At 36.2% G+C, this 26,674-nt stretch overlaps 3 protein-coding genes across 9 annotated transcripts; 1 reads left to right on the top strand and 2 right to left on the bottom strand.

The window, feature by feature from the left end:
• Positions 1–146: 146 nt before the first annotated feature.
• Positions 147–3,956, bottom strand: LOC132193944 (FACT complex subunit spt16-like). 2 transcript variants are annotated; one of them, XM_059614939.1, is made up of 12 exons: positions 3,803–3,956; positions 3,624–3,744; positions 3,416–3,520; positions 3,197–3,358; positions 2,976–3,134; positions 2,776–2,922; positions 2,557–2,711; positions 2,360–2,474; positions 2,164–2,312; positions 1,930–2,107; positions 1,758–1,860; positions 147–681 (listed from the first exon to the last, which is right to left on the bottom strand). In XM_059614939.1, the coding sequence occupies exons 2-12, from the start codon at positions 3,693–3,695 to the stop codon at positions 290–292; spliced, it is 1,737 nt and encodes a 578-aa protein (XP_059470922.1). In that variant the 5' UTR covers positions 3,696–3,744; positions 3,803–3,956; the 3' UTR covers positions 147–289. The 2 variants fall into 2 exon arrangements, with proteins under 2 accessions (XP_059470922.1, XP_059470913.1); XM_059614930.1 differs by having other exon boundaries at positions 3,624–3,938.
• Positions 3,957–6,039: 2,083 nt separating this feature from the next.
• On the bottom strand, positions 6,040–18,419 carry LOC132205016 (villin-1-like). Of its 4 annotated transcripts, none has more exons than XM_059633834.1 (11): positions 18,273–18,419; positions 11,333–11,486; positions 10,942–11,055; positions 10,692–10,888; positions 10,012–10,237; positions 9,433–9,717; positions 9,030–9,279; positions 8,566–8,816; positions 8,088–8,369; positions 7,078–7,543; positions 6,040–6,636 (listed from the first exon to the last, which is right to left on the bottom strand). In XM_059633834.1, the coding sequence occupies exons 2-11, from the start codon at positions 11,417–11,419 to the stop codon at positions 6,242–6,244; spliced, it is 2,553 nt and encodes an 850-aa protein (XP_059489817.1). In that variant the 5' UTR covers positions 11,420–11,486; positions 18,273–18,419; the 3' UTR covers positions 6,040–6,241. The 4 variants fall into 4 exon arrangements, with proteins under 4 accessions (XP_059489817.1, XP_059489810.1, XP_059489834.1 ...); XM_059633827.1 differs by lacking the exon at positions 18,273–18,419 and adding an exon at positions 14,993–15,295; XM_059633851.1 differs by lacking the exon at positions 18,273–18,419 and adding an exon at positions 15,005–15,295.
• A 1,255-nt stretch (positions 18,420–19,674) lies between these two features.
• Positions 19,675–26,557, top strand: LOC132205388 (uncharacterized). 3 transcript variants are annotated; one of them, XR_009442692.1, is made up of 6 exons: positions 19,675–19,869; positions 24,172–24,236; positions 24,299–24,455; positions 24,510–25,851; positions 25,914–26,135; positions 26,246–26,557. XR_009442692.1 is itself a non-coding variant. In XM_059634417.1 (6 exons), the coding sequence occupies exons 1-5, from the start codon at positions 19,995–19,997 to the stop codon at positions 24,946–24,948; spliced, it is 678 nt and encodes a 225-aa protein (XP_059490400.1). In that variant the 5' UTR covers positions 19,907–19,994; the 3' UTR covers positions 24,949–26,135; positions 26,246–26,557. The 3 variants fall into 3 exon arrangements, 1 of the variants encoding a protein (XP_059490400.1); XM_059634417.1 differs by lacking the exon at positions 19,675–19,869 and adding an exon at positions 19,907–20,064 and having other exon boundaries at positions 24,510–24,882; positions 24,936–26,135; XR_009442693.1 differs by lacking the exon at positions 19,675–19,869 and adding an exon at positions 22,242–22,489.
• The last annotated feature ends 117 nt before the right edge of the window (positions 26,558–26,674 follow it).

The raw sequence follows: 26,674 nt of genomic DNA, 5'->3' as shown, positions 1-26,674 counted from the left end.
GATTAAAAGATAATAATAAAAAATTCTATTTCTTCAAATTTTAATTTACTATAATTTGAAGAAATAGAATACAAAATATTTTATATTATTATCTTTTAATCATTAAATTTTTAAGGTTTTAAAAAAAAAATGAATACTTTGTTTGATCATAATTTATATTTTATCATAATTTATATTGCCACTGCATAATAAATTAAAAATAACACCAGGGAACACATTCGTAGTTTTAATATAATACAAAAATTTGATCATCATTTCCAACCTGCATTGATTTTACAATTAAAGGTAATCATTTTTCCCTTCCAAAAGCTACGCGTTCACGTCTAATTGACTCGGCAGATGTGCCAAAAAAGCAGGCGTAAGCGGTAGCACATACAAGAAGTTTTGAATCAATTTTATTAATGCTCATTGGAAGAAAAAAGTGACTCACATTTGGTTTTTTGGGGCGAACCTCAACCTCGATGTACTTAAGATGGATGCGTTGGCGAATTTTATGTATGTCCGTTTCTGCATTGATTTCTTGAGCTGTTTTTGCTATAAGAAATTCCTGCAAGTTTTGGACTTGGACGAATTGCATCTCCTTGTATTTGTTGCAGTTAAATTTATTATTAGTTTTTCTATGCTGACATGTGATGGCAATGGGCAAACAATTTCTTATCAGATTGACAACAGCGCCAGGACCTGAAAGAACGGTTGAAACATGAGCATGTACCCCTGAAAATCTGATATATTTTTTCCAATTTAAAATTTGATGATTTTTCCCTTAAAACACAACCAAGTTCACTTTGAGCTTACAGACCTTGACCTCCATAGCCTCGAGGTGAGGTTACTTAATTTTATGATTCGTCTCCATAGTCTCTGTGGACTTCTAGTGACCTCAATAGTCTGGAGTTGTTGTGATTTATCACATTATTGGTTTTTCATCATCGTAAGTGACCTTGCTTTAAGGAAGGTCATTGAGGTCAAGCTTGAAGCCATATAGTCTCAAAGTGAACTCGGTCGTAGCCTATGGCTTCAGGATGGTTAAGATACTTGAGTCACCTTGAGAATAAATGATGGAAGTGCATGGAAGTGCATATTTTAAATAAATAATTTAATTTGGGTTCAAGTTAAAAGTAATGAATTCAACGAAGGGATTTAAAATTAAAAATAGTTCCAGGGATGCACCACTCAGGGAAATGGAGGCTATAAATTGAGCTTCTTTCTCAGCAACGAGAAAATGAGCGCCGTCCCCATGGGGCCCTATCATGAGGGTGGTTGACTTCCAATTATGCAAAACAGTACTTCAGATCAGTCTTACAAAAATAAAACTGCACCTCCTGCAATGGGCGATACCGGTTTCGGAGAACACCACCCCTTGCCAGAGCCGCAAGTGCAAAGTGCAATGCGTTTGGAGGGAACGACATACATCTTGCAATTTTTAAAACAAAATTTGACAATTGAATTAAAAAAAAATATTTTAAATTTATTTTGGTCAGAATATTGAAATGTGTGTTTAGAGCGTACTTTTCTCGGTGGTGGTCGAGAGGCGCCGAAAAAGAAGCTTATTCGAAGCCTCTGTTTCCAAGAGTGTTGCATCCCAGGAACTATTCTTTACTTTTAACTTCCTTTTTACTTTATTCATTACTTTTAACTCATTTTAACTTGAACTCAAAAAAAATGAAAGCTCCTCAATGGATCACAAATTTGAAAAAAAAATTGATAATAATTTTTTTAAGTAATAAATATGAAATTTCAAACAGTAAAAAAGACTTTACCAATGAAAATGTTTGTGGCCTCTGGAGTTGGATCACTTTGCTCCTGCATCTGTACATTCTTGATGTCCTTCTTTGAATTTGTTAAGATGGTTGCTGGACCAGTCTAAAAATTTGTAATAAAAAGTTGAAAATAAAAATATAATTATTGTTTAAATTATAGTAAATTATAGACCTCATTCACCACAACCGTATCTCCAACAAAAATGGCATAGGTTTTGTCAGAACCCTTGGGATTTTTTATGTTGTGTATCCCCATGTTGATGTTGAATACCATTCTCTCCTTTGCGTAGCCTGTTGACTTGGGCCCAATAACCAATGAAGAGTCTCGGAACTCTAAACCCATGGAAAATCTGTAATTATTAAGGTTAAATAAAATCTTTTTAAATAACTTTTTCAATAACGTTACCCCCAATTTGTGGTGAATCTGTCCACCATGTCCGGTTTCCTCTGCTTGATGAACTTTACTCCAGCTGTGTAAACATCACTCAGCTTAGCTCCAGGAACAAGGTGTTTTAGTACTATCTCTTGTAGATCCAAAACAATTTCATACAACTCCTAGAAATATAATTTTATATGAGCTTATAATATATATATAAATTTACTTTGATTTCATCCGATGGGTTGACAAGAAGTGTTCGGGTGATGTTAGAGCAATAGTTCATGTAAATGGCTCCCAAAGAGCACACAATAGCTCCAAAATGCAAGCAGTTTTTATCACTGTTAACACAACAATTTTTAGTAAGGAAAAAGCATGAAATAAATTATGAGTAAAAAAATTATATATAACACAATCGGTTACCATTTGGCACTGAATTTCAAAGCATAGCTTCCGCCAGATTGAATGATAGGAGGGTAGCACATTTCTAGATAATTGGAGTCACAGCCAGAAAAATAATTCTCATCACTCGTCATGGCCTCCTCAATGCTCTCCGACAACTCCGAATGCCGCACTTTCTAAGCGACCAAAGACAGTAATGAATAAAAATTGGTTTTTAAACTAATCATTGGCTTTCCATACTTTCTTAGAGTCAATTATGTTGATAATTTGTTCTTTCAAGTACTTGTCAAAGAGGTTACAAGATACTTTGCAGGCTTTTCTTGTCTTACTCAACTCCTGGTCATCTTTACTTCCAAACGCATAGGCGATTGCTGTTGATGCATCAAACTATAATTTTAAAAAGGATAATTACAGATAAAAAAAAAAATATTTTTACTAACGATATCAAAGTTTTGTCCCTTCATAGCATTTTTGAAGGATTTGACGAAGCTGTTGCTAAAACCATCCTTGTCTTTCACGAACATCCCAACAACTTTTCCTTCTTTACTTCCTTTGATTATGTTCATCAAAGTTTTGAAATTGGCCTTGTCTTCATCAGACTGAATATGAAAATCAAAGGAGATTAAAAATTAAACAATTTGTTTTTTGACAATTGCAGTACCTGGTCTCTTTGGTGGAATTTAAAGGTAGGCATCCCTTCCTCGCTATTTTCAGCTGCTAGCTGACTCAGGAATTCAACCTTCTTTTTTGATGCCAAGAAGTGAACCTCATTTTCAGCAAAAACCATTACACAATCTGCTAGCTCAAGGCCAAAGAGCCATAGCTGGTTACAAAATAATAGCATTAAATATTTGATGAAATTATTGGGTTTTTTTCTTACTTGCAGTGCGGTTGATTTGCAGTAACTTATCTCCTTCGTATTGCCGACTGGAACAACCAATGCGTCCATGTTTTTGAAGCCACCCTCGCATTTGTGTTCAGGCTCCTGTAATTCAATATTAGTTTAGGGCAACGGCCAACGAGCTTATAATTAATGGTTTCGCCAAAACTAAAAGCAGCCTATATGTTGTCAGCAACTGTTATTTCACCTTCCACATGTCGTACAAGCGTTTCAGTCTGCGCGAGAACGCATCTTTGTCCAGTTTGTAGCTCGAGCCCATTGTGGGATATGGATCGGGGATGCTGGTCGGCGATGATCACACCATAAATCTAGCCGAATATACGAAAAATCAGCGAACTCTTGAGGGCACAGACAGGAGTTTTTTACTTTCCGGACCAACAAATATAATTATGGCCAATGCCGCGAACCGCGTCTGCATACAAACAACATGCGCTCAACACACAACCCGCACACACAGAATGCACTCTCTTATCTCTGGAATGCACAGAATTCATCAACTCTGTGCTCTTTGCCTCAACAAGAATGTTGTTGCCCCTGGCCCCTGCTGGAGCTGCACTAGAAAAAGAAAAGAACATTCACACTCCACCTAGCGGTGGAAAACACAAGCATACATAAATGCAAATCACAAAAAAAATTATGTAGCTCCCGAGCTCCGCAAATTATAAAATGTCAAAATAATAACCACAACCACTATTTATACACTATTATGTCAAGTTGGACCTGCTCTCTTACTTGTTGCCCACTGAAACTTTGCAGTTCACGCTCTCACATGGGGACCAGATTTGGGACCTCATTATAGCGATCAATATGGCTTGTCCTCGACTAGCTCCTGCAAGAAAAAATCTGATGAGCTGCCTTAAACAGCTCCATCTCAACTCCTCTATCAATCTGTCTACAATCCTCTTAACAAATAATAGACAAATCTATTTTGCACTGCATGCCCTGTTTCAGGTCATCTTTCCCAAATGTAAATACAACTAGTAAAAATTAAACCAACATAAATAAGACCTGGCTAAATGGTATTAACTATAGCCAATTAAATCAAAATACAACAACAACAATATATGGCATGACCTTGTAATGCAATTCTTTTGATTAAGGTCAAGGTCAATTTTGCTATAATTATAAGGACCCTGCGCTTTGGTTTTAAGCTGGTTTGTTGCACAGAGTTTTGTTGCCCGCGTTCTCTTGAACCACAAATGTTTGATTTTTCATACCAAAAACCGACGCTAGATGTATGTAGTCTGTAGTGCTGCCTCATGGATTTATTTATGAGCACAATCAAGTATTATATGCATAAAGTTCAAGTTGCTCGATCCATATATGTATGCTTTTGGAATATTTTTAACAAAAATCATACCTTCGAAGGCACTGCATGTATAATAAGAAAGAAAGAAAGAAATTGAGCATTAGTTGTTAATTATTTTCAAATAGTTACGCGTTTTGCTTCACTTGTGTCCTTTTATGTACTCGCGACACGCGTTATAATTATTGGTATTCCTCTATTTTATTTCGCAGACGTAAAGAGCATCTCGCAGCATATTCACTGCAGAGAGAGAGAGAGAGCGCTTAGCCTTGATCGTTTGTCTTGTCCTTTCTTTTTTCATTTTACTTGTTGTTGTTATTTGTTGCCCAAACGATGGAATCACAGGCGCGCGCATCTTCTTGTTGCGCGACCTGTGCTGTACATATATGCAATATCGCCGTGTCGGAAGATATGAAACAAACTCCTTGATATAAAAGATCACGTTATTTATAAATGTGAACGGCCAAAAGCTGTCGTTGTGTGCACGCGAGGGCGCAGTCTGCTTTAGAGAATGAAGGAGGCATAAAAATTTTCTTATATTTTATCCAGTTTTAACCTTTTAACTATTTTGTTAACTTTTTAAAACTATTAAAAATATGTGTATAGAGATGATAATAGAATAAATATATCATAAGATATGTTTAATTATTAAAACAAAAAATATTATTCATTTGTAACAGAAATACCCCATTTTATAGTTTAAGCAATATTTCGATTAAAATCGAGGTAAAAATAATTCACCAAAATTTGTTTCTGAAATGAAAAATTAGATTAATTTTGTGCGGATTTTTTTAATGTTTTACTACTTAAGGACTCCTTATTGACATAGTCAAATCAAGTCTTTACAACAATGGTGATTAAAATTTCCAATTGTCTTTCAACAATCGCAAAAATCTGTTTATATTGTTGTAAGGACTTGATTTGACTATGTCAAATAAGAAGTCCTTAGTAAAAGAGTAATTAAACACCTTCCAAATTATATAGCGTCGTTACATATCTATAGTTTTAGACGCGAGAGCTTCTCTGCTCTCAAAGCACCTCGTAGCAGCCTCAATCGACTAAACGGCAAACCATTATCTCTTTGCCAAGAGCGAGAGGTATGGCCCAGAATATGGCGCGTGTTTTAGACAATGGATCAATATTGAGAACCACGCAGCCCTTCCAACCACACCCTTTAACACCCAGTATTTGTTCTCAGGTTTTTCGTGATACAATCGAGCGCCTGTTGCACCTTTCTTTTCTTATTGTTTTATTGCTTTTGCAGGTGGGTATTATTGAAAGTAAGGCGAAGTCCTTTATATTTACCTTTTTTTATTTTCTCATCCCCGGTCTACACAGATTCTAAAAACGGAAAATTTTCACATTTGCACAATTATCCAATAGCGCGTTATAAATTATTGCAAAAACATAAATAAATCTAAAAAAATCTAATTTTCACAACACGCACTTTAATTTTTATTTTCAATGGCATATTAAATTTATGATATATATTTTTTAAATTAAAAAATTCCAGCCTGTTTCTTCAGGTTGGCTCTTCTCCACTGAGGCAGACCTTCAAAAGCGGAGATGTCCATTCCAAAAACCTGCTGGAATTCCTCCTTGTTAAGGTGCAGTTCCTTGTTCATGGCGTCAACGTCCTCGGGAAGCTTCTCGGCGTCCTTTTCCAACAGGACACTCAAAGGGTACTTGGGGTAATCGTCGAAGGAGGTTTTTCCGTTGGCAGCACCCATGTCCAACTTGATGACGCCGTTCTGGCTGATCATCTCAGCCTTCATCTCTTCGAAGGATTTGTTTTCGCTCCACAGGGCCGGATTCCAGGTGCCGAAGAAACCGGTGAAGTTTGGCGGTTCATAACCCTGTTTGATTTGGATGAATGGCGTTCCTGTTCCGCGGCCTATAAAATTTTTTCCCAATAATATTGTAATTTAAATTATCACCGAAAAATGAAGAAAACACTAGCTATTATTATAGTGAGCTAGCAAGCTTTTAAATATTTTTAATTTGGATATAAGAAGCTACTTGACTCAATATATAACAAGAAAGTGTAATTATATTTATTTTCTTGGTGCATATTAGGCAATAACTTTTCAAAATTTTGTGTTGCAATTAAAATGGTGAGATATTAGGTGAAATATCTCAAAATAGGTTGCAATTTACTAAAATATGTATTTCCCTCCATTAAAAACATTATTTTCAATAATATTAAATCCTTTATTTTTTTACTTAAAAAGTAGCAAAGGAAGCTTTCAAAATAACTTTTACCTCATCTACTCTTTTCCCCATTCGTTAAAAATTAACTCATTTTAAAATACCAACTAAAAAAAGTGAAACGAACCTGAAGGGTCCGTCTTGAGGTACTGCATGGCCAGTTCAAGGGTCGCCTTTTGCTCGTCCTTGCGCGAGTCCTTTCCAATCCAGATGAAGATGCACTCATTCGCGTCCAGCAGCATGACGTCCTCCTGAATTAAGTCGGTCTGGGCGAAGTTGACAATTTCTTCCGCCTTGAACTGTCCGGACGCGTTGGAGCACTGGAAGAGACGCGCGGGCATCGCGTCGGACGCGTCAGACAGACGCTTGCTGTCCGCGTACGCTTCCTTTCCGCCTAGCATTTCCCAGAATTCCGGCTTTTCCTGGCCTTCGGAAACGAAAATATGGTCGCTCGCACCGACCTTTTTGGCCACACCCTTGCCCATTTCACGCTCGTCACCAGTCGATCCTTTGCCACACCAGATGTACAGTCCTGACTTGGATTTAATCACGAAGACGTCATTTGTGTTTAGGGAGGATGCTCTAAAAGGAACCTACAGAAAAATTCAATATAAAAATTATCAAAGTTTTCCATAAAATTATCGATATTTTACATATTTTATTATTTAAAATATTTGCTACATGCGAGTCCTCTTGAGTGCATTCTATAGTTTACTGTATTAAATAGTATATTTATATTTTTTTAATCTAAACCAATTAATCTGAATCCTTGAGTGATATTGGTGATAATTCACTTGTTAAAAATTAATTAAAAATATTTTCATAAAAATATTTTTTAAACATTCAAAATAATTTGACGCCCATAGGCAAAGTTAATTGAAAAACGGTATATTGTATAATTTACTTTTCACTCATACCATCACAGATCGAATTATTTTAATTTAATTATTGTGATGTGATAGACTGAAGAAAAGCAGATCATAATTTATATTTTTGACCATATTGTACCACCTTAATTACTGAAAGCAAAGCCCTCAAAAGACAAGCTCAGCCATGGGAAACATTTCCAAATGTCTCTATTCTATTTCACATTTTTTAGTTTATTATGGGCAAAATGTCAGGTGAAAAAATGCGTACCTGAGTAGCCCTGGTGTTAGTCTTGCTATTTCCGTACACTTGCAACATGTACTCCTCAGGGATAACCCAATCCCTCTGCTTCTTGGAAGGGTCGTCCTCATCAAAGGACGACGCGTATCCACCACTGATAATCATGAATCTCCCAGCAAAGAGAGACAAAAAGTGCGGTGGTTCTTTTCCCTGCGTGACTCGAACTTGCACTGCGGCACCACCCAACTCCTGGTCTTTCTCAATAACCTTCAGGGCAGCCGTGCCTTGCTCATCTTGAGAACTTTCAAGCCCCTGTCACAAAAATAACGAATTTTATTAATGAAAACTTCAAATTTCAAATCTAGCCCTAATCAATGTTTTTGTAAATAAATCGCTCGTTAAAAGCATATTTTTTTCAAATAAATAAATTTAAATTAAATTTGCTGCTTTTAAGTATGTGTTATGTACATTATTTTTCGAAATACTTATAATTTAAAAAGAAACTTACCATCCAGTAGTAAAGAATGTATTGTTCTTTGGAGCCGTTCAAGTAGGTGTACTTGAGGATGTAGCAATCACCAGAGAAGAAAATTCCCTCAAATTTGGGATCGACGGTTTCAAGACCAAATTTCCGCACTCGCCAAAGTTCCTGGTGACCAGTTCCGTCGTCAACCAACTGCGTTTCGGCGGCCATCTGAGGTCTTTCGTGCAAACTCGTCGCATCAAACACGGTGGAAATTGACCTTGCTATTCTGTTAGCTACATTATAAATAAAATTAAAAAATTAAATTTTTTTATAAAATATATTTAACATAAAAATTTGTCACATTTGCCAGTTTCATAATGTACTTTTCATTACTTATTCTTTTGTGTTATTTTTCATTGAAACTTGGCGTTTCCTTAAAAACTATGCCAATGAAATGTTTTTTTGGTATTTGTTTTTAATGATAATCTGACAATGAAGATTCTTACTTGAATTAGGTTTGTTCAGCATTCCAGTAGGCGAGGTCTGGTCTTTGTTCTTCCAGGACGTGAAGAGCTGCTTGAAATCAACCGGTTCTCCACCGTCAATGACCCTGGTCACGGCCGTGTGACTCGGGTAGCCCTTCTTTTTGACAAAACCGTGGGCATTTCGCATCGCCTCCACTCTCTCCTTAGGACTGGCTTTCTTTCCCACCCACACCCAAATGCCATTCGAGCCGTTGTCCACAATATACGAGTCCTAATTTGGAGAGAATAAATATGTTATTTAAGCTTTAAAAAAATACAATAATGTATAATAAGTGCGTTTAATTCTTTAAATATATTGAATTTAATTAATTGTGAATTTTTCTATCTTCAAGAATAATATTTATAAAAATAAATGAGTTTTTACATTTGAACTGAGATCGGACTGGTCCAGAGGTCCTGATTTGACTTCAGTCACTTTCAAGGTGCCAGAATCGTCGCTGCAGTGGTACAACCGAAGTTGCTGGCGGGCTGCGCTTTCGGCGGCTGCGTCGTTTTCGTCTTCAGTCGCAGGGGCCACTTCTCTCGCATTCTTAGGATCCAGGTAGACTGACAGGATTTTCCTTTCCACCTCAGGAAGGCTCATTTCGCCTCCCTCCTCAATGAAAACAACGCCGGTTGCCTCATGCTCAACTTTCAATTGCTGGGCCATCTGTACAATTTAATTTCGTTTATGGAGACTCATATAAAAAGTTACTGCGTTTGTGTATATATTTTCTATTAATATTTAAGATACATCAGAGAAAATATATTTGACAAAACTTTTTTATAAAATTAAAAACATAAATCAAAAGATTTTAAGAAATGAAAGGTAAAGTAAATATATATGGGATAACTTTTATCGGTATGTAGACATTTTAAGAACTAAAGAATTAAAAAACAAATAATTTGTCCATTTTAGCATTTAAGAAGCGCTTAAAAATTTCATTGAGAGAGGTTTTTCTACCTTAGCTGCAGCCAGTTTTTCCATTTTATTTGCTGCTTTTCCTGTCCAGACAAACACTATGTTCTTGGTATCAATGATAAAGCAGTCGCCGCTGTTCATGTTGCTCCAACTGATGGCTGGCATTTCAGTCATGGCGGGTGACCTGCGTCCCTTCACCCTGAACAGTCTGGGCGTGAAGTTGTCAGTCGTCTTTTTGAAGCCAGAGGAAACGCCGCCTTTCATCATTCTACACATTGAAATAGCTTATCAGCGTAATAATTTAAAATGCGCGGGCACCAAATACGGATATTCACAAAGCATAACAATTTAAAATGCAGTAATTTAACTTATTTGTTTAATTCATCAAACTTTTAATTCAACTGATTTATTATTTGGGGATTTTTTGACAAGAAATAAACAAATTTCAATGAAAAAACAGCTAAATATTTTTAAATTGCAGCACCCAAATAAAAATTATTAACAAACAACACTGGAAATTTAATAAACATGAAGATTTTTCTATTAGATAAAAGTCTTTAAATAATTTAAAAAAAAATACTGTAGAAGATAATAACAAAAAATTTGAATTTTAAGTGACATGAACAAAAAATTGGATACATTTTTGAAAACTAAATAATTCTCAAGATCTCAATTTGACTATGAAGATTTTTTATTATTAACAAAATTTAAGTTAAGTTTACCTCATTCCTTTGGTGAAATAACCCTTAAATCTTGGTGTTTCTTGGCCCTCGACCTCGCGATGCTGGACAGGTCCACCACCCAGGAGGTCATCGAGCTCCACCGTTTTGTAGGCAGCAACACCAGCTTCGTCTTGGGTCGTTTCTAGACCAAGCCAAAAGTGAAGGTGGATCTCAGGAGATCCTTTTACAGGGGACGGCTGGAATTTTTTTATTTTTGCAATTAATTCTTAAAAAATAAACTGAAGCCCACCTTCATATCCACTGTAGCCGGCTTGCCATATTCAGAGGCAGCATAAACAATGTAGGAGTCGCCTTCATAAAAGTGCCCATATTGATCACGCGGAAGAGGAACAACTTTTAAGTTCTGGAAAATTAAATTGCTTATAAGTAGTTATTTTTTCTATAATATATTTTAATATTTAGATCACTACTTGAATTTTTTTTAATAAATTCTTTCTTTTCTGCACAGTATTTTGTATTTAATAAAGGATAAAATGAAAAACATCACTTGAAAGTTTTTACAATAATATGTGCTGCTCACAATCAGTTGAAAAATTACTTTTCTTTCAGAATGAATATTAAAAATATTTGTAAAATTTGATAGCGTCGGGTGTTGCTGCACCTTTGGCCCCGGGATTTACCTCAATTCTCCAGATGTATAAACCGGTCGAGGCGCGTGGGATGGTGGCAAAGGCCGGGTCAACGTTTGCTGCGTTGTTGCCTGACATGGTGCCCAACTTCAGCTCAGAATCCCACTTCACAAAACAGCCTGCCTATGTCCACCAGAGTCTGTCTCTGAAACAAAAATCGCCCTTTTTATTGCACATTTTATCTCTCGCCGCGATTAATTTTATCACAAGAGCGTCCCTATCTATGCAACATTATATAGTTGTACATGCTAAAAAAAAATCTTATGGGTAAAGAGGGAGGACTCAACTTTACTATAGGATAGGAAGATAATCCTTCATCAAGCCCCGCACTTCTCAATCTTTGACACATTGCAGAGATTTTTGGGGATAGAAAAACAAAGCTATCTTATCTAGGCGTGCCTTTGACCAAGCACCTTCAATCGATCAGCCCAAAAATGCATATAATGTTGGAATATTCTATTATATATATTTGAGACTCATTTTCCGAGCCCAATGTTTGTTTTTCTCTCGAGATTGCCGCCTGAAGACAAAGAATTTCACAGATTTCAATAGCACCATACAATATTATCTTTTAGCCTAATTAGTAAGCTTTTAAAAATGCATGGACAAAGGAATGTGTCACACTCTTGAACTACAATTTTTGAGATGAGACACATTATTTGTTCAATGTAACATAATTATATTAAATATTTCTTCATTACGGATACAAAAACATAGACATGATTCCCTATTTCAAAATCTTTAGAAAATTTGATAAATAGTATAATTCGTATAATTATTCTTAATACATCGTGAAATTTGGCTGCATTTAATTTTTCAAAAAAAATAATAGTTATCCAGGTATAAGTGTACATTTTAATTAAGTGACCAGAGAATGACTAACTTTATTTTAATATCTCCCCACCTCCTCTCAAATTGATGTTGATGTCTCACGACTGGAATTTAATCATTATCATTCCCTGTAATTTTAATTTACTTTTGTCACACCATTTAGTTTAATGATATTGTACATCATAAAAAATGTCAAGAGATTAATTTCTGACTTCATTACCAAAAGATTTTTTACTACTTATCAGTTAACGACTTTGATAAAGCAAATATTGTTCAATATTCCGTTATCAAAATTTTTTTAAGGCGCCAGCTTAATTTTGCATTATTTTTGTTCCCCAATTGAATCCCAACTACAGAAAAACAAAGATCGCTATGAAAAAAACCAGTTGCAGATTGCGACTAATTTCGCTGATCTGATCATCGAACGCGGGAGGGCGCTCTAATTAGCGCTTTGAAGAGGAAATAACCCACTCTCTGACAGGACAATGGGTCATCTCTCTCTTTATCTCACGCGGTTGCCGCCGAGGCCGTTACCACCGGCAGCCAGATAAATCGGTATGCATGGAAATAAATTAACGTGTGTGTTTGTTGCCAGAGACGCCGCCGCTCTTATTATGTATTTATAATGGCCAATTTTGAGTGGAAGAGAGTAACGGGACCTTTTCCACCGCATCGGGAATATTATGCAGCAATAATAAATAATGAAGTCTGACTCAAATTTTAACGTCACAATTTCAAGACGAGACGTGTGCAAAATGTTCTCAGGATCGTTGGAGTATTAACTGGTATTAACAAAAGTTTGACTTCGTCATCGTTCGCAAAATTGTTATGGACTGGCTGAATTTTCAGATTGAGACAAGGATAAAATATAAAAAACTTTCATTCATAACGTGCCCATTAATATAATGTTTGCTAACCTTGCCTGGTAAGCTTTTCATTAGCAGAGCGTGAGTTTTAAATTTTTTTTTTGGATTGACCATAAAATTTTAGGCAATTAATTATTTATTAATAAATCACCACCGCCCTTACAATTTTTGCTCTGCTGATTATTGCTCTGCAACACAAACGAGGATGGTTTATACACTTTATTTTCTTATACAAGCTGGAACTCTTTTTAAAATTATAAAAATTAAAAAGGCAATATTTCAATTAAATTGAGCAGGTAACTCGCTTTACAATTAAACTAATTTACACGCTAAATAATTAAAATTGCATCTGTCAGAAGTTCGCATGACGCGCAACAAGAGTGACAAGTGGTTGTTTAATGAACAATACGTCGCTAATGAGCAACTCATATTTGAGAGCAACGTGTACGTCTTCTCGTCATTTGTTATTTGCTCTCCGGCCGGCGTTTCCTTTCCTCGTATTTTGTCCGTCTCGGCTCCACAGCTGAAAGAATCGCTTCTTTTTCTCGCGTTTTTTACCCACCGACCGACAGCAAGGTATTTTGTTCTCCGGAGGCCGATTTGACCTTGCCAGTTCATTTCTCCCTTCGCGCTTACATATGTGGCGTGACTCCCCAGATAAAAAAAACTATTTTCTCTCAGGGTGCAAGAAAGGTATAGGAATAAAAATGTATATAAATTCCTCAGCCCGAGGAGAAGCAAGCATGGCCGCTTAGGATAATAATTTATATACATCATCTCTCTACTCTGCGTGGTGTTTTAATGCCCATTTGAATATACACAGAAAAAATGAAATGCTCAGTGACTTGAACGAATGCGTTTTGTGTCTGAGTGCGTTCTAAATGAAGTACATACAGAGAACGTTTCGGGCGACGCTCACTCCCCAAGAGTTTGGATTGTGTCATTATGAAAAATAATGTAATTGCCTGCCTGCTACTTCAGTGGTGCGAAAAATTGCTTCCATCTTCAACTCCACATGCAGGAAATGGAAATTTGTGTGCAATATAACAGTTTGGGATTTCAACCTCGATTAAAATTAAATTTTTTCAGCGCAACTTAGAATATCAAATAATAATTTCCCTTATTTATTTTCGTCTCAATTTGAGTAAATTGTATTAATAAAAGTAATATATTTACGCAGAGAAAAAAATAGTACAAAGTGAACAATTCTATGTAATCAGTTTTAGAATTTAAATTTTGGTTTATTAAAATAGCAAGCAACATTGTTAGTGGCAAGCTTTATTTTATTGCAACTAAAATCTTTATATTGAATGATTCGAATGAGAGATTAAATCAGTCAATTAGAAATACTGCTGCTATTTTTGTGATTTTTTAAAGTTAAGAACTAAAATTATTATTTCTGATTTATTAAACAAGAAGAGTCTTGAAATCATATCAAAATTTATCTAATATTGAATTTCACAAGACACTTAAAACTTATTTTGCAATCAACGGCCTTATTTAATTTTTGTCCATCTCGCACAAACATATATTTTTTTTCCTACTTTTTATGTTGGATAATTTCACTCTTAGATTTTGAAAACGCTTTCAATTAATGAAAATATCGTACCCAAAGAAACGAAAATTAAATTTATTAGAATACAATTACGACCAAATTCCTCGGATCTTTTAATTATTATTTTTAAATTTTTATAGAACTATTTAAATTATTTTTAAAAAGTTCATTAAGAAATATACTTGATGAATGAAGATTAATAAAAATAAACTTATTATTTTAATAAAACATAATATTATAAAAAATATTTATATTAAAATACTTGTTATTGCCTAAATTTTAATATATTATAAATAAGTAATAATGGGGGATATGAACTTGCTCTCTTGCTAATGGGATTTGCTGGTGCTTATAACTTAGCATGTAAATATCCCCCAATATTTTTTTAAATAATGTTACCTAAATTCTTACAACGTGCAGCAAACTGAGGTTATTTTGTTGGATCCAAATTTAGATTTAAAAAAACACCAACACTCAATCACACTCACAGTCGTCCTTCCGTGACAAAACAAACAGCAATCTACAATCAAGAGACTCGGCGTGACTCTCGGACACAGAAAGGCTATTTTCTCGTCGCCACGAAGCACCACCACAATATAATATCATTCAAAGCTTCTTATTAAACTACACTGGCGGAAAAATAATGGAAATTCCAGTGTGCCGCGGCAGCAGAGAGCGGCGGCACCTGCTGCTGCATGCTTCCTCGGGAGGCACTGACCGCGGCGGCCGCCGGACGGAGGGACCGCGGCCGCCGCGGTTCCCCTCCCCCCTCCCTATAACTGAAAAATAATGCTGTAACGGCGCACGCACAAAACCAAAGGGTTCTCCTCTACCTGTCGGATGGAGAGAGACCTGAACGCGGGCAATTAATCGCCCTCCACCAACAGCAATACACTATTTTTCATCCTACTTTTCTACTGGCGCCATGATTTTATGATTTGCGTGTGGATTTGAATTTTTAATTAAACGAATTGTGTTTATCTTCACTTTATTCCCTCCAGACCGCGTGTTCACAAACCGTGTTCCTCCAAAATTATAATACCGTACGGTAGGTGAAATGTTATCTCATCGAGCAGTACAGAAACAGGTTGTTAATTTTAATGCGACCTGCTGGACGACCTTAATTTTTAGTGGGCTACCAGGGTTAGATTCTAAACAATTTAAATGAGCTAGAGTGCTAAAGATAATAATAAATAGGTAGCAGATTTAAAGTTAATTTGTTTACCAAGCCCGGTGGCCCAGTGGTTAGAATGCTTGCATTCTAATCAGTGAGTTCCTCGGCCGTCATGGGACCAATGCTCAGCCTGGGGCTCTTTGTGGAAACAAATAGTCTCTGGTATGCGAATCATTGATAACATTTCGGCCGACACGTCGGGAATTTGGGAGGTATGGCGCAAGCTGTACCGACTCGCACTCGGAGGTTTGCCACGTTTCCTCCGAGCCACAAGCTGGAAGAACTCAGCTTGTGTGGCGAATGCCTGCGTTTCATTACAAGTCCTTCGTGGCAAGGCCAGGGCAAGGGGCAAGGTCTCAAGGGGGGTGGGGGGCCCATGCGAGCACCACCAAATCTGCTAGAAAGCCCCCGAACAAGGGTCAGGTTGGTTGGGAAGCACAAATGTGCTAAGGGTGCTTGACTTTGGCAAGAGACCGACCCAATAGCCTAATAAGCTCACGGGTGCCATAAGAAAAAAAAATTAATTTGGTAAGAAACATTCAAGTACAAATTTTTCTTATAAAAAAATAATTACATTTTTAAAATAATTTTCGTTACTTGCCAAATCAAGAATGCAACATCGTTATGTGATTCACCCAAATTAAATAACATCCGCAACCGTCAGCCAGGGACAACCTTTAGAATCGTAAAATATTAGCCACGCCAATAAGCTACCATTCTGAGCTTTTCTTACCTTATACTTATATTAATTAATATCCGATGTACAATAAATATTTTTTCTTATAAATAAATATAACATTATTATCATTTGCTTGATCCGTTTTGAATGTTATTTTTCTCTAATGTATGTATAATTTATTTATTTGTGAATGTATGTAGTTATGGGCAGAAAATTGCCTTCTGGTACAATCTATAAAAAAAAAACTAAATTTAATAGTCTCCTGGCACCGCATGGAGCAGCCAGTTGTTTTCCATTCATTGTCACGCCGACTCTCCCTATGGTACTTCAAATAAATTCACAGAAGAACTACGACAGGGTCGACAGGACAATTCATAACAAACGTAATTTTTCATTTTTGGTGTTCAATTAAAGAGGATTTCTTACCCTGAATTAGCAAGAGGTAGAAATTAAAAAAAAAAAAAAAAAAAAAAACTATATTTAAATGGAAGATTAAAATGATTATTTCACAATATGAATTGGAACTATGACTTGTACCCATTCTCTTGAAGTATACCAATAATTGCTATCTTTGCTTGTTACAATTTAAATTTAAGTAATATTTTTATTAAGTCTCTCTGTTAAAAAGATTTAGCGTTATAATATCTTCTTCCTTCTATATATTCAGTTAATTATTATTTTCAAGCGTCAAGATTTAAACTCTTTGTATGCAATTAGCTTGACGTTTTTCATGGATTTTAATTTACTAAAATTTATTATGTTCTCAAACTTATCTCACCTTACTTATTTACTAGAGCCGACATGCGTTTATGAGTGGCGCAGAAACTTTACTCGCAGCGCACTTTGATGTACGTACAGCTGATATAGTTAATGTTTCCGCCGGCTGTGCACCTGCTGCTGAATATCTGGTTGAAACCAACAGCCTTGATTTGAACGCTCCAATGCCCGTAAAAAATGCTGATGGCGCACATTGCGGCCGAAAATGTGGTAATCTTTTGCCGGAACACACATCTCATTTCTGCTCGCCAAGAAGCATGAAATTTAGCAGTAAATTTCAATATGCGTCAGACCCAATAATTAAATCACTGCAAATTTTTCCATTGTGAGAATTTTTTTGAAAAATGATGTTGCCAAAATTTTGACACCGAAACGCCATTAGTTAAATTTTATGTTAGCACACTGTTTGTAAAATTATAATTCAATTTTATCACTTTAGATTTGATTTTGTGAATTTCGGCCATGACGCGGAAAATTACTTCACGGCTGACTGATTTTAATTGCCTGTGCGAGTGAGGAGAGCGGCCGAATGTATATTTTGAATTGATGAGAGCAAGATGACGCGGCTTGTTCTGCTTCACTGTGATCCAATTTACATGCATTTACAGTTAAAACAACTTTGGCTTAATTAAACCAACGACTCTGCGCAATTAATCTGCTTCGAATCGGAAATTACGATATGAGCTTAGATTGGCAACGAGAAATAAATTTTGCTATTGTTACTAAAAAATCATGAACTCCAAATTTCTACTCATGAATTAAATTAATACTTCAAATTAAATGAAGAATAACGAATAACCATTTCAAGTGAAATTTTTTTGTCCAATAATTTCATAAAATTGATCATTTTCTCGTTAAAATTAAATTTCCCTTTCAAATGAAAATCTTCAATTTTTTTCAAAGAAATTAATCGTTAATTTAATGCCTGCAAACACTATTTTTATGTTTCAATTATTTGGACATTTTAATAAGGAATGGGTTAATTAAAAAAGGGAGTGTAGAATAAATCTTGTCAAAATATTAAGAAATAATGAAGAGCAGTCACTCACCGAAGATGATGTGTTCGTCTCCAAAACTGTGATTAACAGTGACGGGTGATGGAAGACCTTTTGTGCCTGCAGCTTCTCATATCTTTCCCCCACTGATAATGGTATCACCATATTAAACCCATCAGCCAAATGCCAGGTGATAAAGTGGAATGACTAAAAGCCCCTAAATGGAGAGCTTTAATTTGATTGGCCGCCCGATGGTGGCTCGCACACAATGTAAATTCACTCTATTCCTTATCAATGCCGGTTTTATGAGATTTGTCTCTTCCCAAACACTACGAACATAAAAATTTTTCAACGCCAAAATTTGATCTGAGCCAATGAAAGAGTTTTAGCCAATTTTATTAAAACTGCCTTAATAAACAGTTTTCTAAATTTATTTCCAGTCAAAATTTGCTTTCTGACCCAAGAGTAATGAAAACTTGGTCGATAAAAGCAGAGCAGTTCAGCTCAAACAGAGCAATTTCCAAAATACTCTAGGGTTATCAATTTTTGAACGCTTAGCTTTCGATAGTCTCGCCAGTTTCGAATCTAATGTAATCCAAGATGGTTGCCTCGTTATCTTGCAAAATGTTGCCACTGTGAGGTCACTGTCAAGCATGCAGGAATTCTTGGAAGATGAGAACGGACTCCGAATCTGAATCTGGAATCGCGCGACTCGACCGGCTCGCGCGACTAGTTAGTTTGGATGCAAAATTGGAGAAGAAAACAAAAATTAATTCTTAATTGTCCCTTATTATTCCAACTCGCGCGACTCGACCGGCTCGCGCGACTTATATTTTACTTAAAAAAATTCCCGAATAGTATATAAAATATTTGTGCCAAAACTGTCTATTGAAACAGGTTTTTGGTGGTTGTTGGTCAAAATCATAGAGAATTATTAATTAATTTTAATAAGCGTTAATTTGTATAGCTAATTAGAGCAAATATAGCACAAGAAGATTAATCAGTTTGATTTTTCCCTTAAAAAACTGGGTATATCATAATAAAATCAATTCCACCACGAATTAAACCATGCCGTTCCACGAATATTAGTCTTATAGGTGCGCTCAAGAAGTTTATAAATAAAAAAAAAATCACCACATGTTATGAGAAAATTCTGTCGGTTCCCAACTTTTTAGGACATTGAATTTAAATTTGTATGGAGACTATGATATTTCCCTACAAACGATGGTAATTTCATTGTGATAGCACTACACTATTAATAATAGCGCACTTCCAAACTTTGGCTTCAAAATCTTTTATTTCCCATTGCTTTCCATGTATTTGACCGCTTTCGCGGGCTGATTGTAGGCTCATACGCGGCGCATGCGTTTCGAGAAAGCTCGGCTAATTCCCCTTCGCCAGCATTACACAAATCGTGCCTTTTTCGTAGCATTGGCAGCATAGGGAGTGGAGTTGGACCAACATGTGTGCTTTTGCTTCGCCAAGCGACGAAAGTTGGACGAAAGGAATATCAGCGGCACTCGCGCCATCTAGGGAGCAATATGTGTACCGCGTCGAGCGCCTCTCGTGCAGATCCAACCAGTGTATGATCTTGAAAGACAACACAGCAGTTTCTTCTTGAGCAGGTTGCTTTAGCAGACCAGCGCAAAAGGTATGTAATTATCACAAGTTGATAAAATACGCTTTTACACCTTTCGACCTCATTGGGCGCGATCTCCGTCAGAAATACAACTACCCGAGCAAGACAATGTTCATTCAAATTAACTCTCCCGCGCAATGTTAATAGCGATTAAAGCAGGAGGAGAGCGCGCGGCATACCGGAGAAGGAATTTTAAAACCCATAAAGGTATTTTAGGAAGAGGGAGAAAGCGCGTATGCTGGCCCATGCTTTCTGGCCGAGTTGCCAGCACATGCGCACTTGGAGGGAAGAGTTGTAAACAAATCAAAGTTTTTCTCAATATACTGGTGGTGTAAAAAATTAGAATTATAGTGTTTTCCGACAAATTGCTAACCTTTCGTGCACAAAATAAAGAACTTAAAGACCTCAAAGTAAAGAGACGTTAGATTAACATGGAGGACATAAATAACTACAACCTGTTGGAAGCGGTGAAAATAATTTTTTACATCGCCAACATGGAAAATAATTTTGTTATTTTTTTATTAATAAATCTTTTGGTAATTAATAAAAATTCGATTAAAAAACATTATATTTTAGAACCATTAAATATATTGCAAATAAATATTCCACCTGAAATAAATTTTGCCTTTTAAAATTAAAGTGTTTTTTATTATCTAATTTATTTGTTTTAGTTTGAATACTAATCTCTAAAAATTAATAAAATGTAATATAACAATGCAACTCTTCGGCAGGTCATATTTAATTTAAATAATTTAAATTTGGATCATCATATCATAAGCAAACGACATCAATCAATGAACGCCGATTTTTTTATTTTTTATTCTTTTTATTTATATTTAAAACCATTCATTGAAGAAATAATAAATTGTTCTAACCTAAGATTTGGATTGAAATTTATATATAATTTGGTTATGACTTCCTTCTGTGTTTCAAGTCAGTATTGTTAAAAAAAATATACATTCTGGAAATTATAATGTGCCTGAAAAATCTTAGCATAATTCCTCATAATTGATTAACTTATTTATATTTGGCAAATGATGTAAATAAATGTTATTAATATGATTATTTGATATAATTGACTTTCAAAGTTCACGTCAGGTTCACGTAATCCTGAAATGATTTTATTATTAGATTATACAATTAACTTAAGTGGTGACATTGTTGCAATTTATTAATTGATGATATACTTTATTATTCAGGATTTTTTTTTTTATCAAATGTGCAATTAGCAAATTTTAATTGGAAATTAAGTATTCAAACATGAAAAACATAAAAAAATAATAACTTTAAGAGAAAGCTCTTGATATTTTAATTTTATTTAGCGTCGAATAAATTACTCTACGTTAGTCAATTATACTTAATTAATTTTAGTCCTCGTCTCCGTTACGTTCGTATCGCGACAGCGCTAAGTCAGTCGACTTATATATTTTTGATATTTTTGCTATTATTATGATTTATTTATTCACTCTTAAAAAAATAATTTTTTTATAGTTCAAGCATAAAAAGAAAAATATTTTTTATAGTTCGAACATAAAAAAAATTATTTTTATAGTTCGAACACACCGTTGAATCTGGGAAGCATAAAAAAGAAAATTTAATTGGCTAAATTTTTCCACCAAAGTTTGAATTTTTAAAAGTTGTCTTCATTTTTTTCAATAATTAATTTAACAAAAAGCTTTATATCTCCACTATGCGCGTAAAAATTTATGGAAAAAAATTTAGATGAAAAATTAGTTAATTTTATTATCTACCATTGGTGAAAATTAGAATTAACAGAATTATTAATTATCACATTTTACATGCAGTCAATTACTACAATATTTTTTTCAAATATTTTCACAATAATTACATTAAGGCCCTGTTTCTATGGTAAAAGTTACCGATCACACCACTTTTTATACATCAAACACAAATTTTTTGGTCCTAGCGATCACATGATGTCACAAACCGGAAGTGCGCAGCCGCCTTCCGGTTCGAGCAATCGCGTCCGAATCGTAAGATTTTGTTTTATTTTTAATTAATTTTACGCGACTGACAGTCAAAATCATGTGTCATTTTCAGATGCAAATTTTCAAGATAAATCGAATTCTGTACTTACTTTTCCAAAAATTGGAAGTTAAATTAATTTATTTTGAAAAAAACTGAAAAAATCCGGCTCATTTTTCATTCAAAGCGACCTGCTGCAAATTTTAGCCGGAGAGCATGGATGTTTACATTTTTTCCGCTTCTCAATGAAATAAACTTTTGAACTGTCCATGTCAAAAGGCAGCTATCCAACCTTACGGGGTATAAATCGGCTCTCAAAGTATGCACTTCCGGTGACTTTTGTCAAAATCACGGTGGCAGCCCTTGCAGCGTCGCCAATCTTGGTTGCCAAGCAACCAGCAGGCAGTGGCCGGCCGGCCGGCCGGCAAAAACAATGGCGCCTGCCGCGACGAGTGTAAATCGTAAATAGTGCTGTTTATTTTTAATTTCATCAGTGAATTTGATCATTAACGAAATAAAGAGTGACCCTAAATCGTAAAAAATAGGTAGTTACGCGAAATTTACTTCTATTTCTCGTGAACCAGAGTGAAAATTATGAATAAACTCGCTCTCAACTTTGGCCTCGCTTCGGTTATCACCATTCAAAGTAAGTCGATTTACTTTTCTGAGGTCTGGAAATGCACTCTTCCAACGTAAAATTTAACGCAGAATCGCCTGGTCACATTAATTTTGCGATTAGGTCGGCCGCCGACTCGTACGCGGCCGAGACGTCACTTGCCGCTGCCGCGTTTCATTTGGTGGGTCTTCGTCGGGGCCACCTTCGGACGAGAGCCGCTCGTTTCGATAGACTTTTGCGCGAATGCAGTATTTTTTTAGAACGCGTTAAATTAAATTATTCAAAGTTTCAGCATTGATACATAATTAAGTCATGTATATTTTGATATGCTGTTTTTAAATAAATTTTGACTAGGAGCGGAGTTATTAACGTTTCCGCGAGACTTTTGTTTTTTTAATTTTAAAATTAGAAAAAAAATTTTAAACATAAAAACCCTAAAAGAAAAATGTTGCCAATTAAATTTCCTACAATTTCTTTCACAGGCTTGATTATGTCAAAATTTTTTTTACTTATGAACGGAAGGCTTAAAGTCAAAATATAATTTTTTAACATAGAAGAAAATTTTTTAGAATTTTTTTGAGATGGCCAATCAATTGGAAATTTAATTTTGACTAGGGTGAGTAAATTTCATCAAAAAATATTGAGCTGTTTTCAAGTTGCAGCTTTCTTTTTCATGAGCGCACTAATGCCGCCTTCGTCTTCAAAAGCGCTTAGAGGTGCCATCACATTTTATTTTCTTATTTTGAAACGGCGCATTATTTTTTGATGAAACATTCATTCTTAATTCAAAATTGAATTTCCAATCGATTGGCCATCTCAAAAAAATTCTAAAAAATTTTCTTCTACGTTAAAAAATTATATTTTGACTTTAAGCCTTCCGTTCATAAGTAAAAAAAATTTTGACATTATCAAGCCTGTAAAAGAAATTGTAGGAAATTTAATTGGCAACATTTTTCTTTTAGGGTTTTTATGTTTAAAATTTTTTTTCTAATTTTAAAATTAAAAAAACAAAAGTCTCGCGGAAACGTTAATAACTCCGCTCCTAGTCAAAATTTATTTAAAACCAGCATATCAAAATATACATGGCTTAATTATCTATCAATGCTGAAACTTTGAATAATTTAATTTAACGCGTTCTAAAAAAATACTGCATTCGCGCAAAAGTCTATCGAAACGAGCGGCTCTCGTCCGAAGGTGGCCCCGACGAAGACCCACCAAATGAAACGCGGCAGCGGCAAGTGACGTCTCGGCCGCGTACGAGTCAGCGGCCGACCTAATCGCAAAATTAATGTGACCAGGCGATTCTGCATTAAATTTTACGTTGAAAGAGTGCATTTCCAGACCTCAGAAAAGTAAATCAAGGCACTCGATCTATCGGCAAACCTTGTCATACAATATTTCCGATTTTAATAAACTGCAAATTCGAGAATAAAAAGACGGGAAACGATGTTTATCAAATCGAACGTCTAATTAAAAGCAGAATAATTTTAGTGTTATTTAATAAGTCAGTAAAAACCATCTTAGAGAATAATTAATGTTTTGAATTTTGATTAACAAAACATGTGATTGACGATGTGGCAAACCAGCAGCGCACAGAGCCACTCTCGCTCCGCTCGCGACGGTGGCGCCGCGTGGTGGCAAAACGCTCATAGAAACTGGGCCTTAATGACACAATATTCTTGCAATGTTGTAACAATATTTTTTTCTACCAGTTCCAGATTTACGACGTAAAACCACAAACCACAATCATAGCACCATGGCTGCAGTTCAATTGCGGGTATCTGGTTTTTTCTTTATTGGAACATTTTATTTGATGAATATTAATTTCGACTTCCGTAGCCTTCCATAACTATAGGCATCGATGCTGGCACCAGCACATACCTACTCCAGTTGCCAAAACCCAGCGTAGATAACATCAAGAAGAAAGCAGACAAAAAAGAATTAATTGTATTCTTATGCAACAATAATGCCGGCGAAGATATAAAAGTCAATTCTAGTGAGAAGCAATTTTAGGCTGTAGAAAATGCGTTTATAAAATTTCTGTTTACAGCTCTTCATGAAATGGCCACAGCAGCGCATAATTTGCTAGACCTTCTGGACAGAAACATTATCATCGGGCCCTTACCGGTGGTGGCCGGTCAAGTGGCCGCTGCACCGCCACAGGCAGTCGGCCAGCTTGGCGCGGCTCCCGCCCCTGTGATGAATATTGCAGCTATAACTGCTATGCTAGGTGCGGGGTTTACTGCACTTGCTGCGGCACTGGCGGCGCCCCCCCCTGCCCGCCGCGGCGCCTGCCGTGCCCGCGCCCCCCGCCGCGGCGGCGCCGCCACCGGTGCCCGGCGTCCACGGTGGGCGAAAAAGTTATTAAGGAGTCAGCTAATTTTCGCAAGTTCAAGAGCATGCGTTGAATGCGCGAATTACAAGTGACATGTTTGCTTACTGTTTGTAAAATTATAATTCAATTTTATCACTTTAGATTTGATTTTTGAATTTTGGCCATGGCGTGGAAAATTACTTCACAGCTGACTAATTTTAATTGCCTGTGCGAGTGGGAGAGCGGCCGAATGTATATTATGAATTGATGAGCGCAAGATGACGCGGCTTGTTCTGCTTCACTGTGATCTAATTTACATGCATTTACAGTTAAAACAACTTCGGCTTAATTAAACCAACGGCTCTGCGCAATTAATCTGTTTCGAATTGGAAATTACGATATGAATAAAAAATAACCATTTCAAGTGTAATTTTTTGGGCCAATAATTTCATAAAATTGATCATATTCTTGTTAAAATTATATTTCCCTTTCAAATAAAAATCTTCAATTTATTCAAAGAAATTAATCATTAATTTAATGCCTGCAAACACTATTATTTTGATGTTTCAATTAATTGGACATTGGTGTGGAATAATTATTTTATTCCTCTCTTAATTTGTTTGTTTTGACTGTGGCTGTGTCATCGGAGAACTTCATTGTTATTTTTATTCAATTAATTTTCGGCTTACAATTAAATTCATTTTTTTAAGGGCTTTCTTTTTAATTAATCTTTTTTTAATTTCTGGCAATTGTTTTGAGTTGAATTCTTTTAAATTAATCTTGCGATTATTTTAAATTTAAAGTAGCTTTAAATTTACAAATAATTAGTATAAATTCAATTGGAATTAGCTTGTAGAATTCATGGGATTCCAATTCACTTCAAGGGAATTTATAGAGGCATTTTAGAATTCAACTGTAAATTCACAGAACTTTCTAGATGCATCTAGAAAGTTCTCAATGTAAATCAAATGGGTGGGTGGGTTTTGCACGACCCTCCCAGGGCTGCTACCCGCGCTATAAAAGGCGCTCCGTCCGCTGGCTCGATGCAGAAGGCTGACAGACCTCAGAGAAATCAGAGGTAAAGCTTCGACACTCGAGCCAGCTGACGGAGAGCATTAACCCTTTGCTCTCTGTTCGCAGGACACCTGGACACCCAGTGCAGTTTCGGACGCCCGTCCGATCCCTTCGCACCCGTCCGAGCTGTCCCACGGCGCTGACCGCTGTCCTGTCCCGGCGCTGTCTCGTCCGAGAACAGCCGGAAGGCCGACCGCGTCCCGAGCCCCTCGAGAGACACACCTGTGTCCCTCGTACTGTCCCGGATGCGGCTGAGCCGTCCGAAGCCGTACGGAGCAATTTTGCCAGGTAAGAGAGATTTGCAATTAGTCTCTCCCGGAGGCCTTCTTTTGGCCGAAAGGTCAAACCACTACGTGAGACGGAAGTACAGCCGAGTGACCTATTGTTTATGTCCCCAGCTCCTTCCTGTCCGAGGAATCGGGCGCCGACGTGGCACGCCGCCAGCGAGCGCTCGGACGAAGGCGTCCGAACGTCCGCCGCCAGAGACCTGCACGCCGTGGGCCCCGGCCGCGCCGAGAGCCGCCGCCGGCCTGCAGGAGCCGTCCGGGTTCCCAGCAAGGACGTTTCCAGGGCAGCCTGCCGGCCTACCCAGGGAACACCGCTCCCATTTGTTGATTTTTAAGTGACATTGAACGAACCAATTTCGAGTCAGTGAAATTTGCTCATTCTGCCAGAATTGTTGTGTTAAATAAAGCCCGTGTGTAAGCTGACCCAATTTGTTTAAACAAAATACCCCAACCAATATAGTTATTAACAATTAGCAATAGTAATAATTTAAACAATAGAAATTATTGAACAATTACCCATTAATAATTTAAATAAAATAG

The sequence above is a fragment of the Neocloeon triangulifer genome, unplaced genomic scaffold (genome assembly GCF_031216515.1).
Source record: "Neocloeon triangulifer isolate White Clay Creek 2 clone unplaced genomic scaffold, ASM3121651v1 ptg000001l, whole genome shotgun sequence".
NCBI classification, from domain to species: Eukaryota; Metazoa; Arthropoda; class Insecta; order Ephemeroptera; family Baetidae; genus Neocloeon; species Neocloeon triangulifer.
Note: the sequence above shows the minus strand (reverse complement) of the source record. Positions and strands in the feature narration are given on the sequence as shown.